Genomic DNA, 19790 nt, shown 5'->3' with positions numbered 1-19790 from the left:
CTTTAACATGCAGCTATCTTGGTTTATTCCAACACTTCAGTGCAATTCACCACGTTTTGCTGTTTCCTGTTGGATTGTGGACGTTTATGCACATACTGCATGTGTGTTTAACCCAGCTGTGCACCCTGATAAGCCACCTGCCAGGTCTGGGAGGGAAAAAAACCCGACGTGAGTAGAATTTGCAAGCTACAGCTGAAACGTAAAGTCAGACTGGTGTCGCGATATCGAGCGGCCGCTTTGATTTATCGGTGATAAAAACATATGAATCGGTGCGGGTTTAATTTCTACTTACACTAATAGGGCAGGTAAAGTACTCATGGAGAATATTAAGAAAGTATCAATTTGTTAAACAAGATATGTTATTGGGCTTTGCCCTTCGCTGTCTGAATTGATGGAGTCGCTATGCAGATGACCCCATTCTGGCGCGGCCAGCGACTGGATCATGAATCATCTCTCACAAGGGACTTGGCTGCCGGGGCAGGTTATAAAACTCAGCCTGAATGGCCGAAAATCATTTCATCACAAGAGTTTTCGCTATAAGGTGTTTTTTTTTTCATGCAGCGGATGAGAGAGAAGGGGAAAAAATACACCTCTGGAGATGCGAATATTCAATTAAACACTTCACAGTCTGGAGAGTTCAACCGCGCCACGGGGGCTACATTTTGCAAAATAGATGAATATTTCCTTCGGCGAGAGCTAAAACTTTTTAGGGGGGGAAACAACAACAACAACAGCAGCTGTTTAGTTGCAAGGTTGCACCAGAATCAACCAGCCATGAAAGGCAGTTGAGGTACCCCAACAGCTGGCATGAGCTTAGTAAATAAAACAGTGGAAAGCACGCTTTTCAACCCACATTTCATGTACCGAAGGAGCTGAACGGAGGTAATAGAAATTAGGGAGAGCGGTGTTAAATAACGACGGGTAATAAATTGCAGTGATAAGCAACACCTGACTCACGATGATCGTACGTGACAGACTATGCAAGCAAAGTTCAAAAAAAGTCATTTCGGTTACTCAACGGTACGAAAGGTAATTTCACAGAGTAATTCAAAGCCTTCCTTCTGACCTTCCGAGGGACATCATGTATGCTTCCTGCGCTCTCTGCAGCACAGCTTGAGGGAGCAACAGCCTAGCATCTTCAGTGTGTCTTAATGTGATGTGACAGTGATGTTAAAGTGGCACTAGTCTCCAGGGTTGCACTCCTGTTTGGCCCACTTTTCACCACGAGCTCCTGTAATGTGCTAATGGGACCTCACGAGCGAGTGCGGTACTGAAGAGGAGAAGGTTGAAAGTGGCTCTCAACGTCCTGTTACGGCTTCTGCACAGTTAACTGCAAACACAAGGACACAGACGACCTAAATGAATCCCACGGGGTATTCACCAAGTGTTTATGATACTGTGGAGGAGCACCGTAAATGCTGTCATTATACCGCTAGTGCTTTTATTTACCTAAACAGCAAACTGCATAACACAGAACCAATTGCGGTTAATTGGTTCCAGACCAGACCGTGATAAGTGAATTTAAACAAAGTAGGATTCTTTATTTATAAATGGAATATGTTCGTCGTTAGGGCATAGAAAACCTGTTTACAACCTTCTAAATCCGGTTTTTAACATTATTAGAGCCCTGTAGCCATGAAATAACACCCCTATAATCACCTTTCCACTCCCATTACCCAATATAGTGGACATAATAAAAGTCAATAAGACTAAGATATGTGTGTGTTGCTATTCCCTAGGGGGACTCTAGGAAGTGATGTTGGTGGTTCAGCAGACTATTTAGCCTGCCGTTCTCCTTTTTATTATTTTTAACTACAACTTTCCTTTCAAGATGAAAGATCTGTCATAAATGTTCCCCCCAAAATGCCACTTATAGTGTGACTTTTCTGTTTTTTTTCTTTTTCATTGTGCATTTTTGGCTGGCGCAACTTACACTCCGGAGTGACTTATAGTCTGGAAAATACGGTATTTAAATTTGAAAAAAATACATTTTGTTTTGAAAAGCACACTTTACGTCACAGATGGATCATTTTAAACATGAAAGCAAAAAAAAAACGGCTTCTTCCATGCAAATTTAGCATGATTTTATATAAAAATGACTGCAGTGTAACCAGTTACAGATTAAAACAATTTAACTTGAAGCTTAAATAGCTCAATTCTTTCTTGCACCACAGCAAAACATGGCGTTTTTTTTCTCAAAGTGTAACATTTTCAGTGCTGCCATGTTTGCGGAGTTGGCTTGCACCAAGACTTTCAGTTATGCACTTAATCCCTTTTTCCACCAGGACAATGTTTTTATACCCCTGTTTGTCACACAGTGTACGCCTACACCACGCTGACTCCTAACCCAGCAATTTTACTGCAGAACAATAACTCAAATTCCTTCCCTGAAAGTAACATCGCCACTGAACATTATCTGCAATTACCAGTCCCTCAAAATAAACTGGCAGAACGACAACAAGAATGTAAGCCAAAACAGCATCTTGATGATAGGTAGGGCGTTTGGATGAGAAGTGGCGTACGCTTCTAATTAAAAGTTGGAAATGCAGGAAGGACTTGCTTGAAGGCTGGCATATTTCAGCTGAGACTGCCGTGCATTAAGCAAATCTCCTTGGATTTATCGCCGCAAAAGTCAGCAAATACGTTAGGAAAAAGAAAAAAAACTTTTTTAATGAGGTGTACAAGGAAGTGTCAGATCAATGAGATGAAATCACTGCAGGGACGCATGAATTAAACACCTACATAAGTTATCTCTCTTGATAACTTAAGGCGAGAAGAAGGAGGAGGAGGAGGAGGAGGAGGGAACAACCCCGTTCATGTTTCATGTTAAACACGAGTCCCTGTCTGACGTTTAATTAAAACACACTTTAAATAGCAGCAGTAAAACTTTCACAGCCTTGCACGTGTCAACAACACAATAAGAGCAGCTTTAATTAACATCTCTAAATATCACACTGATGCCATTCTATTAATAAAAGCATCATTCATGCTGGTACACTTGCTTTTTGTGTGAGATATTTATCTGGGGTTGTCGTTTGCAAATGTCAGCCATGTTTTTTTCTGAGGTGACAATGATGATAAGATACAGACAGCAAAAACATGCCATAAAACATCTGATGTATTGATAAGACGAGGACATTTCATCTTGCGTAGTCCAAATTGATGTAGAGTGTCCCCTCGCTCTATCGCGGTTCACCTTTCGCGGTTTAATTTGCAGACAAAAAAATGTACAAAACAAAATTAAAATATTTTTCCAAATTAAAAAAAAAGAAAGAAAGTGCAATGTAAGAAGAAAAAGTCCATACTAAAATAATTTCCATAATTTCCAGTGTGTATGGTAAGCTGCTACTTTGAACCCTGCGGCTCATACAGCTCGGGAGCTCATGAGCTCCCTCTGATGGCAGCCATTGGCCAATGAACTGCTCTGCTGGGAATAATGCATTAAGTTCAAATAGTTGCAGTTTTTTTTAATTTTAAACTCATATTGGCACTTAACTCTTAGCAACTTTTTCAGTGTTAAGTTACTGTGTGATGATTTTAGCCTCGTATCTAAGATGACACCCTCAGTCAGACTGTTATACTGAGTCATGACCTCCTGTGATTCCTCATGGCTTGACAAGCTGCTTGTGAGTTTTCTCACAGCTCATGATTGGCTCCTGTCCATCATAGGGCTGCCTGGTCCACATTGTCTTTTTATGATGTGTACAAGTGGTGCAGCTTCTACAGTATATGTACAAATCTGTTTTTCTCTCTAAATTTAGTAGGTGCGGCTTAAACACCGGAAATGACCGTAATGCGCTTTGTCACTGATCACACAAAGCTGAGATGCAGGCTGTGTGTTTCTTCAAACGTAAACAACGCCTCAGCATATCTACATGGGCTGGTTTAAAAAATGTAAAAGTGGCCCCCCACATCCTTAGATTTTTCACTATGTTTGGACATACCTGCTCTCAGTCATCTGATGCATTTTGCCCCTTTTTAATCATTTAGGAGACGCATTCCAACTAGAAGCGGCTCCCCTGTTAAAAATGCAAATCTAATTTATATTACATACAAAACAACTTTGTCAACTGTGTGAGCGGGCTTACAGAGAACTGTCCATCAACCTCCCTGCAGCCCAGCACGCTATTAAATATTGAAATTGAAAATGTGAAACAATTTGCAAGGTGACAGCGCAGAAAGGCAATTATTGGCACAAATGGACGTCACTGGGATTTGGGAGTAATTAGCCAGGACTCGCCTTGACCAGACCCTCTGCTGTCTTAAGTCTGTCAACCGCGGAGGACACAACTGGTGAAGCAGCCTAAACTCAAAAGCAATCACCGGTCCCAGCATAGGACCGAGGCTCTTCATTCATTAGCATCTCGTTAGCGCTTAATTGGACCTCCGTTTGAATTTATTCATGGGATGGTGATTAAGGCTTGCATGCCATCACGCTTCCAACGAGGGCTGTTACAGTATCGTAGCCCAAATTCACATTCAAATAATAGAAAAACAAATGGTAAATACCACTTCGGGGTTTAAAAATAGCCAAGTAATGACATTAAAACCTTATTTTCAGGGCTTGTTAGTGTGTTATAAAAATCAGAATGAACAATATTATAACACTTCATACCTGTGTATTACCAATGGTTAATTTTGCAGGTGTAGTTGCAAAGCTTTACCTCAAGAGGGAGTGTTTACTTTTTCCTGTGATGCAAGGGCCACTGATATTTTGTAGAGCAACACATGTACAGTAGGTATGCTAAGAGGTTAATAGTACTGTGGTACACTGTAGGGGAAAAAGCCTACTATTAGTATCTACTTCGCTCTTTTTTTTCTTATTTTTGTTGTTGTTTTTTACATTTTCAAAATGTTTCAGCTTTCTTCTTATGTAATCTTTGTACATTTTCGTTACGTAACATTATGACTTTATTCCCAATACATTTTTGACTTTATTCCCATAATATTATATATTTTTTCCCCAACCTAATTTTACAAAAATTACAACTTTATTTTGTTTTGTTTATTTCTTGGAATATTATGACTTTTAAAAATACAGTAACATCTTTTCTTGAATATTTCAACTAAAATGACTTCATTTTCCCTCACATTACAAGTTTATTTATTATCCACTTATCCATAAAACTGCAACTTTTTTCATGGTTGGACTTTATTTGTTTTTTTTCTTGTAAATATTCTTCTCATAATTGTGAATTTTTTTTTCATAATATTTTCACTTTATTCGCATAACATTGTAACTTGCACAACCTAATTTTCCAAAAATGACAACTTTATTCGCTGTTTTGTTTGTTTCTAATATTACGGCTTAACTTTTTTTTTCTTTAATATTTCAACTTTATGTTACTAAAATGACGCCATTTTCCCTCATAATATTGCAACATTACTCTCCTAAAATTATGACTTTTTCTCATTCGATTACAACTTTTATTCTTGTAAAATTACTGCAGATTTTTCCATTTTTGCTGTTTTGGGGAGGTTTTTTTTGGTAGTTCTGTTGTCAAATTATAGTTTTAGAATGTGCCACGGGCCAATAAAACAACAGCTGTGGGCCACAAATGGCCCTCGGGTCACACATTGGACACCGGTGAGTTAACCAATGAGTAGCATGGTTAGGCTGCTGGCTCAGCATAATGTACATCTCTTGTTTCTGTCGTTTTTACAGGACCAAATCCAAGAAAAGCAGTTTTGTATAGCACAGAATTTTTGTTCATTGTTTCACTGCGTGGAAAAACTAACAAGAAGCGACCTGCACTGCGGGCAAAGTCACTGACATGTGCCTCTTCTCTTCCAAGTTGGCCCGACAGCGAGGATTCATCACGTACTAATTTTCACTCCGACATCCCTAAACAAATATTTTCCCCGACCTTCTCCGCACGTCACACCGATTCACTTAGCGAGCGCCAAATAAACGACGACGCTCACGCTTTGCGTCGTAAATCAGACAAATACAGGACAGAACTAATTGAGTTCTCCCACTTAGACTGATGAGTCTTTGCTGCTGGCCAAAACTTGCTAAAGCAGGTCATCCCTCCCCAAAGTTGAAAGCACGTGAATAATGGAGTTCTTCTGAAGGGGCTCGTTTAAATAGTTGATGAGTTCTTCATATTTGTTTACATAAAAATAAAAAAAAGACAAATTCACTCAGAAATGGGCCACGTAGTGGCCTAGTGGTTAGCATGTTGGCCACACAGTCAGGAGATGTGGAAGATCTGGAAGATCTTGAATCTCCGCTGGGCATCTCTGTGTGGAATTTGCATGTTCTCCCCGTGCGTACATGGGTTTTCCCCGGGTATTCTTCCAAAAATATGCGTGTTATGTTACTGTTATGTATATATATATACTGTATATGTATGTATATATAGTCATAGTCTACAAATCTTAGAAAAATAATATGGGTTTTCATGCCAACTTTCAGGGCTAGCTAAACAGGAACAGCTTCTCACTCGTCTTGTATCTTGCAGTCGATCTGTCAGTCAGTCAGTCGCCGCCAGTCAAACAACATAGCTGTTGTGGCTGATTGTTTTTGTGGCCGTTATATCAGATGGTCAGGGAACTGCTTTGTCAACACAGCTCTACCTTCCAAAACTGATGTAGGGCCAGCCGACGCTGCTCGTTCTGTAACTGTTGAAAAACAAATGCATACAGTACACGTACAGTATGTAGTATCAATGTACAATCTTATCACTGTCTTATTGTTGGGAATATTTCTCTTTCTTGGCTTTGCTGTGCGCGGTGCCTGTGTTTTTGATGAGTCACAGCAAAGATGGCGGCGGTTTTTTAGCCATTTTTATTTCTTACAAATGTATGTCTTTTTTTTGTTTTATCGCCCATCATCTTTTGAAACATAAACACACATAATTAGGTGTCCTAAGTCCATTTTAGAGGAATTTATTAACACATTTTGTCAAGGAAATGAGGAAAAACATGACAACTGCATGCATACAAATAATGCATAAGCTAATATTAAATATCAAAAGACCACAAATAGATATTTAACTTGAACTGTGTAAGGTACACATACCAAGATGACTAAAACATTGCTCTCAATTTTACATCCAAGTACCTATTTTTATGTCATTTCAGACTAGCAGTCTGCGACCCACCCAGGATGAATCCGCGACCACTTTTGGGTCCCGACCCACCAGTTGAGAACCCTGATGTCGGCGAACACGTGGCTGTTGCTGCTCCATGGCTGCTCCAAGTACTGAACGGAGAATACATTTTCAGCACCGTGTTTCAAAACTACTAACATCTTACTGGCTTTGAAAACGACCAAAATCTCTTTGGCACTAAAATCAATAGCAACTAATACCAGTGTAGCTAACAGATTGGTTTTGGATAAAAAGCAGCAGTGTTATTGTCATATACTGTAACACAGAGCGTCTTGCTGCGTCCTCTGGGATATTCCAGCATGGACACCCGGATGACGTCCGCACCAACCAACGTGTATCTTAGATACTCCAGATGCACTGAAGCAAAGGTAATTCACGCTCCTGTAGAGGTGCACTGGCAGACAGTCAAACATGTTCCCTTGGCGTTGAGACGGATTAATAAATAACAAGCAAGTGCAACGTGACCCCCACCGCCTTTGTTGGTGTACGGCCGACAAAGGACTGAGGATGGAGTCGCATTCTGGAGTAGCTGCATTATTGTCCTGCACGTGTCAACCGAGACTCTCCATTGTCCCTGTGAACACATTCTGCCGGACCACACTAAAAAAAACACTAAGCTTTTGAAAAGGACACACCTGTTTGCATATTTACTGTCAACATACTCACAGATGAATGCAAACTAGTGCAACTCCATTATCTACTGTACATGGTGTTAAAATGCAGCACATGTATCCACATTTCGACTGCTGCCAGTGTAATAGTTTCACAAGCACCTCCAGGAGAAAACATTTGGGATGCCAAATATAAATAACAAACCTTAATGTAGTGAATGTCAGATCATGACATTTATTCTATTGGGATTTCTTCTGATAAATTTTGCAAGTAAAATAGTCGCAAAGGCTTTTTACAGGGAAAAAGTGATAAAAAGATACAAAAAGTAGTGAGGGATTCAGTTGATAGCACGTTCTCTGCCGGGTAACTTCATCGAATCACGATGAAAAGGCACCCAGGAGTCGACAAAATTGAATATGTCTTACTTTTATTGTTAAGACATGAAAAGAAAAGTCGGGTGAGAATGTGAGGAGCGGGTGAAGGACACAGTGTACAAAGCACTGCCGTGTTGACAATGTGTGCGATTGTTGCAATGACGTCAAGATGTGTTCTTCAAAGTGAACAGTGAAAATGTTCTGAGTCACTGGCTAAAGCAAAAGCACATAAGAAGATCTCACAGTGTAAAGACCAACAAAGTAGCGGCTCAGGGACTGAGCCCAGTGGAACACCAATGGTTAAAAAATGCACTTTCAAGACATGCGGTAGTTGCTACATAGTTTAAATGTGAACCACAACAACCCTGAGTGTGCGACAGATACAGTCATCCATCATTTATTGCACTTAATTGGTTCAGACCTGAGCTAAGTAGGATTCCTTATTTATGAATCAAATATTTTCATTTATTTCATTTAGAGCATAGAAAACCTGTATATGACTTTCGGTTTTTAACATGATACCAGACCTCTAGACATGAAATTTCGCCACCTTTACACTCTTCTCTGCCTTTTCAAGTGCAGGCTGGCTTAAGTCCAAGAGAACTTGACATTAGTGTGCACTAGTCTGGATAGTTGGAAATGTAGAAAGAGCCTGTTTCTTGTTGACCTGCATTGATTTTAATCTGTGAGAGGGAAGCCACTCCCCCTGACTTCTTAGCCTTAGTGTGCAGTTATTTCCTCTTCTTAAACACATGAACACACACCTCAGGTTGCCCTAACACAATCATTTGTTCACTCAGTACAGACGGACTTACTTCTCTCTGACCAGGTAAGACAAAAAACAAATTGATATTGAACATTAATCACGAAAATAATTTCATTTAAGTTGGACTTAGTTGCAAACACTGTCAGACGGGCGTATGGTATTTGACATTTCATGTCGTGATTTAGGTAGTGCTATTGGCAAAAATAATAAGAAGAATTTGGCCCAAGTTAAAATAAACAAATAATTTTAAATAATTTGTATATTATAATATACTGTAATATAATACTATTATATAATAACAATTATAATAATATAATAACACTGTGTACATGCAATTCTTTGTCTAAACAATACTACACTCACTACTAACTCTTCATTCTTGTGAGTTCATTGTCAGTAATCACCCATTATATTACCAAATACAGTCAAACCTGTCTATAGCGGCCACTAAAGGGAAACGGCAAAAGTGGCCGCTTTAGGCAGGTGGCCGTTATAGACAGGTTGGTGGCCATTTTGAATTTGTGCGCGCACATATTAACATGTCTGTGATTAGAAGCTTGTGTTTGCAAATACATATAATTATACTGTTACATGTTGACCAGTAGAGGGCACTGTGGGACTGCGGATAAAAGTTGTAAAGAACTACAGTACTTGGTTAATAAACCGCTGTTAATAAAGCGATTAAAGTGCATCGGCGACGTGAGTCTCTCCTTCCCCACAACAAGGGCATTACAGTATTGACTAGTACTTCAGGACTGCTTTGGCTGCACAAACTGGGATGTGTTTAGAACTGCAGCAGGGAGGAAAGATTGTACTGTTGATTTGAATGAATATGATTCCGCTGTCACTGGCTACATTAGCACATGTATAGAGACTGTTACCACCACCAAGTATTACAGAAAATACCCTAATCAAAAACCGTGGATGAACTGTGATGTAAGGGCTAAGCTACGTGCTCGTTCGACTGCATTTGTCACTGGCACTGTTGAGGATTATAAAAAGGCCAGATATGACCTGAGGAGGTCCATACGAGAGGCCGAAAGACAGTACAGACAGAAGCTGGAGGGCTACTATTCCACCTCAGACCCTCGGCGCATGTGGGCTACAGCACATCACGGAGTATCGACAGCGGAGTAGCGTAGCCACGTCCAGCCAAACCACTCTTCCCGACGAGCTGAATGAGTTTTACGCCCGCTTCGACACCCAAACTCCGGATGAGCAGAGAGGGTAGCTGAACTTGAGCACACAGGACTCACCTCTCCTGGTGACATCAGCTGATGTGCGCAGGATTCTGAACAAAACAAACCCACGAAAAGCAGCAGGCCCACACAACATCTCAGGACGTGCACTTTGGGTTTGCTCATCAGAGCTAGCTGATGTGCTTGCTGATATATTTAACCTGTCGCTTGCACAAGCATCTGTACCGACCTGCTTTAAGTCCACCACCATAGTGCCCGTACCCAAGAAGAGCAACGTGACCTGCTTGAATGACTATCGCCCTATAGCACTCACTCCTATTGTTATGAAGTGCTTTGAAAGAATAGTCATGACCCACATCAAAAAGAGCATCCCGGCGGCAACTGTGGACCCTCTACAGTTTGCATATCGCCAGAACCGGTCCACGGATGATGCAGTCAACACTGCCATCCACACAGCCCTTTCTCACCTACAGGGCCAGGACACATACGTCAGAATGCTATTTATAGACTATAGCTCTGCTTTTAATACAGTCAGCCCCCACAAACTCACAAATAAGATCCTCACACTTGGCCTGTCACCCTCCCTCTGTAACTGGGTGTTTAACTTTCTAACAGGCAGGTCCCAGTCAGTCAGAGTCCACAATCGCACATCCAGCTCAAGGATTGTGAGCACTGGGACCCCACAGGGGTGTGTGCTGAGTCCGCTCCTCTACACGCTCTTCACCTACGATTGCGTGGCATCCCAGAACAACACCAGCATCATTAAATTTGCGGACGACACTACAGTCAGCGGCCTGATCACTGGTGGTGTTGAAACATCATACAGAAGAGAGGTGGCGGACCTCATAGCTTGGTGTCGTGATAACAATCTCCTTCTCAATACAGATAAGACTAAAGAGATGATCATCGACCCAAGAACAAGGGAAAAGGAGCCGCATAGACCCCTGTTTATTGATGAGACTGAGGTGGAGAGGGTGAAAACCTTCAAGTTCCTTGGCACACACATCAGCGAGGACCTCACCTGGTCTCACAACACCCAACAAATTCTGAAGAAGTCCCAAAGGAGACTGTACTTCCTGAGAAAACTGAGGAAATTTGGCATGTCCACCACAATCCTGAGTTGCTTCTACAGATGCACTATGGAAAGTGTCCTTTCCGCCTCCATCACTGTTTGGTACGGTAACTGTACAACACGTGATAGGAAGGCACTCCAGCGGGTGATCAAGACCTCACAGAACATTGTTGGGGCAGCCCTCCCCTCACTGCAAGACATTTATAAAACTAGAGTCCTACGCAGAACACACAACCTCATCAAGGACAGCACACATCCACAACACTCATTATTCACACTCCTACCGTCAGGCAGACGCTACAGGAGTTTGAAGTCCAGGACCACAAGGCTGGCGAACAGCTTTTACCCACAGGCCATCAGGCTTCTCATCGAAGCACTCACACACGCCACACGCACACACTCATAGCACTTTTATTTATTTCTTTATTTGTTTGTATTAATGTCTCTTCTGTTGTTGTTGCTTTATTTGTTGGTATTTATGTTTCTGATGTTCTTATTCATTTTCTTGTGTTTTTCTTTCTTTTTTTGGGAGAATGAACAGAACAAGAATTTCACTGCATAACAGAACTACCTGTTTTACTGTGCATATGACAATAAAAACTCTTGAAACTTGAATTATCAACTGGGTTCTGTTATGTCAATCTCACACATACGATTTATTATGATTGTCATGTGAAGTAGCTAAGGTGACAAGAAATTTGACAACTATTTTACCACATTATGTTCCTTTTGGACATGTGGACTGTGAATTGTAATATGTGTTGTATTCCAAAGTAACTTGTATGCATGTTCAAATCAATTTAATCATTACCATTACCATAACAATTTAGTATAAGTAATATTTTACCCCAATTTTTGCCTACAGAGCGAAACCACATGCCAGCAGCAAGCATGAATATCATTTTGAAACAGAAGGTGCTCGTTTTGCTGTTATTTGTCCCACTCTTTCTGCTTATGAGCAAACTGTTGCCGGAGTGGGTTGTGTACGAAAGCCGCGCCGAGGACGACCCCTGGTTCACGCGGCGTTTCGATAGCTCCGTCGAGCCGTTTTTAACAGCAAATACACAACTTTCAAAGGACGTGTTCAACTGGTGGGGGGTGAGTTTGCAGTCAAGCAAGCGTGCAGTAAACACTTCATGCTTCGTCGCTGTTGGCAACCTCGGCTCATCCAACCTGCTTCTTTTGTTTATGTGTCAGCAATTGCAGTTTGAAAGGCGCAGCTTCACTTCCTACCAAAGAGCAGTGGACGGCTTGTTGAAGACGTTTCCATCCATCTCAAAGGTTGCAGAGGTCAGCCTGGTTGACCGCCGCAGGACTTGCGCGGTGGTGGGCAATTCCGTTAATTTGAAGGGCTCTCGATACGGACATCTGATAGATGCTCATGATGTGGTTCTAAGGTAAATCACAATAACCCCATGGGGTGTCCTCATTTTTTCCCATCTCAGTAAATGACGCAGTGCCCACCTTTGAGCTCAGAATGCTGTGGAAGACATGCGAGCATACATATAAGAAAGATATTCTCAAAGTTTGATAAGCATTAGACAAGCCGTCAGCGATTTAAGAACAAACTTGTTGCTATGTTTTGTTTGATGGCGGCCATTTTCAACTAATTTTGCTGAAATTTTGCACACATGAGCTTGTCAGTCCCCTAAAGGCGTGTAACAAATTTCGTGGTGGTTTGTCGAAACAGGCAAAAAGTTACACTGGGTGTTTTGTAGAGCACATTGACCTGTGTGAGAAATTTCAAGTCAGTTATGGACGCCAACATTTGTCAGAAAGCACAGGCAACACAGGAGGGGCGCGTGCTTTGACAAATTTTGTCGTCACTCGCTACATCGCGGTTGGAACCTCACTCCCTCACTTTTTTTTTGGAAAATTAAATAATAAATTGCCGCTTTTTTTCCGGTTGACTGTAGACTATTCCATCCTCACTAGGGTCGCAGGATTGTGCTTGGTCCTATCCCAGCTGACTTCGGGCAAAGGGCGAGGGACACCCTGGACTGGTCGCCAGCCAATCGCAGACTATGGACTATTATTAGTCAAAAAATATTGAAAGACAAGGTATATGTAGTATTCTGGTCACTAGGCATCAGTAATGTTACATTGATGAGACATAGATTACCTTACCTTAACACTGCATGGAGTTTACCATGACATAGCAAAAGAATGTTCTCCTCCCATTCCGTGTGGAAGTGGTAAGTTCTTGGCTTCTTACTTTGTCCTTCTTCCCCACTCCGTTTGAAACCCTTTCTCATGTTTATAATAAATAACTTGGAGGCTAGCTAGTTGCTATGCTTAAAGCGGCGGCCGTCTCTTGTGTCCCTGCAGTGACCCCGTAGCCTGCGCAGTGAGCGATGTGTTGTAAGCAAGGAATAATAGGAGTGTACAGGTGACTGCATGGGTGTTATTTCGTGTCTACAGGGCTCTAATTATGGGAAAAATCGTATCTATAAAGTCATAAACAGGTTTTCTTTGCTCTAACTATGAAAATATTGCATTTATTGTACTTTATCTGGAACCAATTCATGAGGAACGACTATACATCAACACACCCACGGTCAATAAAAAACCTACTAGTTAAAGTGAGTGGAGAGCATCAGGCGTTTAATAAATGTATACAGTGATATCGGATCCGGGTTACTATACTGTACTTGTAAATATATGGCAAGATCTGGATAAAATTGTGAGTGAAGGAATTTTTGCCGTTACTCTCCACTTGAAGCCAAGCACCACCACATTTTTTTAGTCCGACTGATTGAGTGGCCTTGGGGGAGGGCTAATGAGTGCCATCTACTGTAGCTGCTACTGACATGCTTGTCATGTAAATGTAAAAACGCCACACTAAACGCTGTGCTATCCTTATTAACCCCACCGGGGTTATGTAGAATGAACTACGCTCCTACCAAAGGATACGAAGAAGACGTGGGGACTAAAACGAGCCATCGCCTCATGTATCCAGAGAGCGCCCTAGACTTGAACGACTCCACTCATCTTGTGCTGTTACCTTTCAAGATCCTGGACTTGGAGTGGCTCCAGCAAGCCTTCACCACGGGATTTAATGGAACGTGAGTCCTACTCATAAACAGTACAGGCCATCCCGGTGGAACCTATACTGACCTGTCAATTTGAACTCCCGCTCTCTGTTGCTGCCTCTCCGCTTGTGACCTTCTAGAAAGCAAAGCAAAACACAAAGATAAAAAGATATTTAATAACAAAAAGTCACCTCCGCCGCTCTAAGCGGTACGCGGGAACAGGACAAAGTCACGAGTACAATGCCAGAAAGTCAGAACCAGAAACAGGAGTTGCCTCTATGCGGAGGACGTGGTGAGCATGGGAGTACAATCTAGCACGGGAGTGCAGCCTTCCAGCGGCTTAAGAGCAATGAGTGGTACATTTTTTAAAACTTGAACCATGAAATTTGAAGCGCGAAGTGGCGAGGGACGACTTGATGTGCGCCGCTATGCTTACTAGCAGCTTCAGAGAGTCCCTCGCTATTCCCCTCATGAACCCTTTGTGTTGATTCCACCAGGTCATACAAACCAGTGAGAGCCACCATACGAGCAAACAAGAGTCTGGTGAGTATTATATTATTTTGAAAGGGCTCTGCATCTTGAAAGAATATCATGTATGATGTGACTGAGTTTCAAAAAAAGGTGATGGTGGTCAATCCGGGCTTCATTGCCTACGTTAACCGAGCGTGGCTGGGAATGAGGCGCGGGTATCCCTCCACTGGCTTTTTGGCCGTGATTCTGGCCCTGCACATGTGTGACGAGGTGGGTGGCACAGAAGTGGTCACTTCATTATTCCTGTCCCACACTACTCACAACGAGTTAGGCATACTTGACTTTTGGGTGGAATGTCCTAAAATGCGCTGTAAGTAGTGATAGGGCCCTAGGATTTCTGCGTTAACAGACTAGCGGAATTGGCCAATAAAACGTAATCTAACGTTAAACGCGGAATCTTTCCGAAATGGACATAATATGACTGAAATGCTATCATCGTGAGGAGAAGGAACGTTTGCGTGGGGAAATATTTCCCCAGCAAAACGCTCAATCGTGGCGGAATCTCCTCACAAACATGTAGAAGCAGCCACCTGAAACACCGGCTACGTTGGCCAAAAAAACCTAAGAAACTCATCTTTTTTTGCATGTAAAACTATAAAAAGGTGTTTTGTGTTAACATTTTTGGCTTTCTGGAACTGATTCATTTACAGGATTCTTTACATTCTTTACGTTTCAGCCCTTCTGGAACCAATCAATGACTCGAACCATAGTACAGTGGAACCTTTACTATAGAAATGCTGACCAATCACAGTCGCTGTTGATGGAGTTTGGAGGGGTAGCTTAAGCGGGCGCTGATACGCTGGAGCATAATTCAAGCTTCCCAGTCTCTCTGTACTGACTGAAAAGACAAGATTGCGGCCAAAATGAGTTTTCTCCGTGAGGTGGCTGGGCTCTCCCTTAGAGATTATTCGAGAAGCATTGTCATCCTGGAGAAACTCGATGTAGAACCGCTGCTCCTTTGCATTGAGAGGCGCCAGATGAGGTGGCTGGGGAAGGCCCAGGACACACTGGAGAGACATATGTCTCTCAACTGATCTGGGAACGCCTCGGGATACGCTGCAGGAGCTGGATAAAGTGGCCCGGGAGAGGCAAGTCTGAGCTTCCCGACCTCGGATAAGCTGAAGAAGATGGATGGATGGATGGACAGTCTCTTTGTCGCAACCTGCTGATGAAACTATGTGAGCCACTTCATGATGAAGATGATTAACGATGGTTGATTCCCAATTTTGATTGAAGTAGGACATTTAATCATCCAACAGCAAGTTGGGCAAAATGTACGAAAACATTCAACAGTTGGATTCAACTTTAAAAAAATGTCAAATTAAGTTCACCTGGAAAGGTTACAGTGCATTTTAGGGTCATCCTGAATTTTCACCCAAAAGTCGCACTTTTCCGACTTTTTGTGAGTAGCATGTTGTCTTTATGTCTTTCCAGGTCCATGTGTTTGGCTACGGAGCAGACAGAAACGGGAACTGGAGTCATTACTGGGGAAAAGTGGGGGAAAATCCAAACTTTAAAACTGGATTACACCATGGAAAACACGAGTACCACATGCTACGAACGATGGCTGTGCATCAACAATTAAAGTTTTTTAGAGGGTGTTTTCAAAAAGCGTAGAAAAAAAACGCAACAGGTGCCATTCTGTTCTACATTTTGTTGCCATGTTGTCTTGTAGCACCAAATGAGTGCTTACCTGAATATCCTTTTATGGATTCTGCTATTTTTGTATCAATATGACTGGATTATTTATATCAAAGGTCTACAAAGAGTTGCCAGAGTTATTTTTAATAAAATAAGACTCTTTCAACATGTCCTCATATGGGTGTCGACACTGTGGATGATGTGGCATAATTGTGAATTAATTGAACAGACTGCCAGCTTCAGTTTCATTGTGAGTGAGACTTAATTGCTCTAAAATGGAAGCTAGAAGCACAATTGTACGGCCACTGCATGTTTACAAAGTAGTGCAATGCTGCTGTATTCACTGGCAATAGCAATAATAGATGCCTGCTTATTGCTGACGTAAATGGACAAATCAACCAATCAGGAGTGTTCAGGACATTACCTTACATTACATTACCTTAACATTGCAAGAAGTCAGCAGCGTCTTTTGTTCCCAGTTTTTGTGTGGCTTCACCTGGTATTTTGGTTTGTGCTTTGTTTCGGCTTTGTATGTTTATTTCCCACGCCGTGGAGTGTATGGTATAAAACTCTACACCTTGCTTTTGTTGTCTCTGCATTGGGGTCCAACCACCGGCTTAACGCCACTCGTAACACTAATCATGTTAAAAAATATACTATTTAACATTGAATCCAATATTGCTGAAATTCGGGTCAGGTCTGACCACGATAAACGAGGGACGACACTTGACGTACATATTCTTTGACACTTAGGCAAGCGACTCACAATAGTAGGGTGACATGTACATTATATAGCTCGCTAACTACCTGCTGGAGACCCCCCCAGTAAAACTTATATCCAGCACTGTATAAATGATAGAGTCACGGCTCACCTGTTCAGAAGTTGGCTCAGAAAGTGTCTGCTCTCTCAAATATAATAATTATAGAGGTTTTTCAGATACTGTAGACAGATTTAAACAAACGCCTGACCAGGATGTTAATGAGGTCACGTGACAGTCTCATTTATTTCTGGCTTGTTGGGTGGAGCCAAGTCCTCAAACTAGTACCTTTTATGCTGTCTAATGTAGGAAAAAAATGACTGAATGGGTAAATCATTGTTACAAGTAGATTTTAGAATAACCGTTTGCATTGGTGGTTATTGACTGAGTTATTGTTGAGCGTCTTAAAATACGTACAGTATAGATATAACTATTTAATCAATTCATCTAATAACTTAGTGAATGATTACAAGTCATTTAGAGAAATAATGCTTTATTAAATAGTTAGCGGAGTAGATGAACACCTGTTTAAGTGTGTCAAAGGTTAAACAGAAATACTGTTGGTCAAAGCTTCTACACACCGACGTTACCAGGCAGATATAGCTGTAAGCTCGACGTCTAGCGTGAGTTTGAAGGTGTCAGGGAGTAAGGTTTACGATCGTACATCTGCAACAGAAGAGAAATTTAGAGTAACTAAGTGACAAAATGTGATGACGTCATATAAATTTAATCATTAAAAATAATCGTCAGAAACTAACTGTCAAAATATGATTGATGACTTGACACATCAGATGACATCATTTGGGAGGGGCGTGGTGAGGGGGTGTGGGGAAAAGGAAGAGGCGTGACTTTGTTATTTACATTAGAATGTGGCTATTATTCTAGAGGAGGGTTGATGGGCGTGGTTAAGGTGGTGAGGGGGTGTGGAAATATATGAGATGTCTTATATAACGAGGAGTGTTTCAGTCAGACTATGAGTGACTGCTGGAGAAAAAAAAAAAAATGGCGGTGTTCAGGAAAAAGAGTCTGCATCTTGACGGGGGACGTCTGGTGGTTAGTGAGTTTAGAGGTATGGGAGTAGTTCCCTTTGTGGATCTATACAGTTATGAATATATGGAACCAGAGGTTACGCAGCTGAGAATTTATTCTACTGAATTTGAAAAACTGAAGAGCTCCATTCAAGATTTCATCGATTACATGCAGCATGTGCATGATGAAGGGGAAGTAGGACTTACGAGAATGCCGCCAAGTGTAGCGGTGAGAACGGATTCGCTACAGCGTGAAGGGGAGGGATCTTTTTTCGTCGATTGTTCGAGATCACACATCTGGCTGCTGGTGAGATATGGCTCCTCTGATGCTAATAGTGTCAGACCAAGAACTGTTATGGAGAAAGAGCGGCATTTCCCAATTCACCTGGCGTTCAAGGTGGAAGACTTCCCAAAGCTGGGTGATCTCTTGAAAGAAATGAGTTTGTTTTTCACTCAAGATAGTGTGAAGCGGAGGCATGACCTGCTGGAGAAGAGGTTAACCACTCGAGCTGAAGGCGGTGTTGGAAGACAGAGGCTGGCTAGTGTTAAAAGGCGGATAAATCTGAACCCCGTTTTTGACAGAGAACTGGAGGCTGATGGATTGGCCGGGAGAGGCTATGTTTCTGAATTGGAGACTGATTCCGCGTAATCACGCATGCGGGTCTCCGCCTTCTACACAGACCTCCCAGTCCTGCTTCTCTGACCCCTCCCACCAGAACCCTCCTACCAGACCCGCCTCCCACTAGGCCCTCCATCTACAAGACACGCCTCTCAGACCGGCCTACCAGACACACCCACTCGTTTTAAAATATAAATACAGAAGAAGTGGGAATAGAGAAAGTACTTTACTTCATCATGGCTGATTTTTCCTCGGACAACGCTCTGACCTCTCTTGCTGGAAACAACGTCGGCAGCAGCAGCACCAGCTGCAGCAGCTATGAAATCCGGGATGAAGAGCTTCTCAACTGGCTGTCAAACATTTCTCAGACATCTTCAGGACACGCTGAGATGTATAGGCCACTTTTCCACCGCTATCATGAGAATGATTCGACCCTTGTCACGACGTGTGAAGCGCAAGAGTACCAGACCGATCCCTACGCGTGCATGGTGAAGGGGGACATGGCGCTCACCCCTGGTCGGATCACTGGAGGATCCATAGCCAGCTCCGGTTCTCCACCCAAGGTGACTGAGCGAGAGGTGCCAGAAGGCTCACCGATGTATACAGTCGGTTGTTTTTCCCAATCCCTCGACAATGGACAGAGCCATGGCGAGCTACCATGCGGACCTCCATCCTACTGTCCATACTGGGGGGATAATGACAGCGGGGAAGAGGCAGCGCCTGCTCCAGTCTACTCCGTAGGAGCACACAAAGCGGTCCTGACGCCTCCAGACTCGCCCGCGCCTCAGTCTCCGATAGCGGCGAGTGGCGGATTTCTAGACACTGTAAAGGCGTGCGTGGCTAGTGCCGTGCAAGTGGTGGTGCAGGAGCAGATAAAAAAAGACTGTTACGGCTGTGAAGTCGATCACCCTTCTCAACGTCAGCATCCCTGTCTCTATCCTCCAGAACCTGGATATTTCAACACTAACTTTAAACTGTTAACAGAGAATCTGATGACATGGGAATTTCTTCCAGCTCTCAAGTATACACTGGAATTACTTGGG

General features: G+C 42.4%; 1 protein-coding gene across 1 annotated transcript; it reads left to right on the top strand.

Annotated features, from left to right (window-relative positions):
* Positions 1-7111: 7111 nt before the first annotated feature.
* LOC129173628 (CMP-N-acetylneuraminate-beta-galactosamide-alpha-2,3-sialyltransferase 1-like) lies at positions 7112-16891 on the top strand. The gene is made up of 7 exons (XM_054764684.1): positions 7112-7204; positions 8871-8930; positions 12336-12535; positions 14024-14203; positions 14668-14713; positions 14792-14911; positions 16136-16891. The coding sequence occupies exons 1-7, from the start codon at positions 7112-7114 to the stop codon at positions 16316-16318; spliced, it is 882 nt and encodes a 293-aa protein (XP_054620659.1). The 3' UTR covers positions 16319-16891.
* Positions 16892-19790: the final 2899 nt, after the last annotated feature.

The sequence above is a fragment of the Dunckerocampus dactyliophorus genome, chromosome 20 (assembly GCF_027744805.1).
Source record: "Dunckerocampus dactyliophorus isolate RoL2022-P2 chromosome 20, RoL_Ddac_1.1, whole genome shotgun sequence".
Classification (NCBI taxonomy): Eukaryota; Metazoa; Chordata; class Actinopteri; order Syngnathiformes; family Syngnathidae; genus Dunckerocampus; species Dunckerocampus dactyliophorus.
Note: the sequence above shows the minus strand (reverse complement) of the source record. Positions and strands in the feature narration are given on the sequence as shown.

Bases quoted from the DNA above. Each gene is read 5' to 3' on its own strand.
- LOC129173628 (XM_054764684.1), top strand. From the start codon at position 7,112: ATGAATCCGCGACCACTTTTGGGTCCCGACCCACCAGTTGAGAACCCT. The intron at 8,931-12,335 runs GTAAGACAAAAA...TTTATGTGTCAG, and splicing joins ACTTACTTCTCTCTGACCAG to CAATTGCAGTTTGAAAGGCG. The intron at 14,204-14,667 runs GTGAGTCCTACT...TGATTCCACCAG, and splicing joins ACCACGGGATTTAATGGAAC to GTCATACAAACCAGTGAGAG.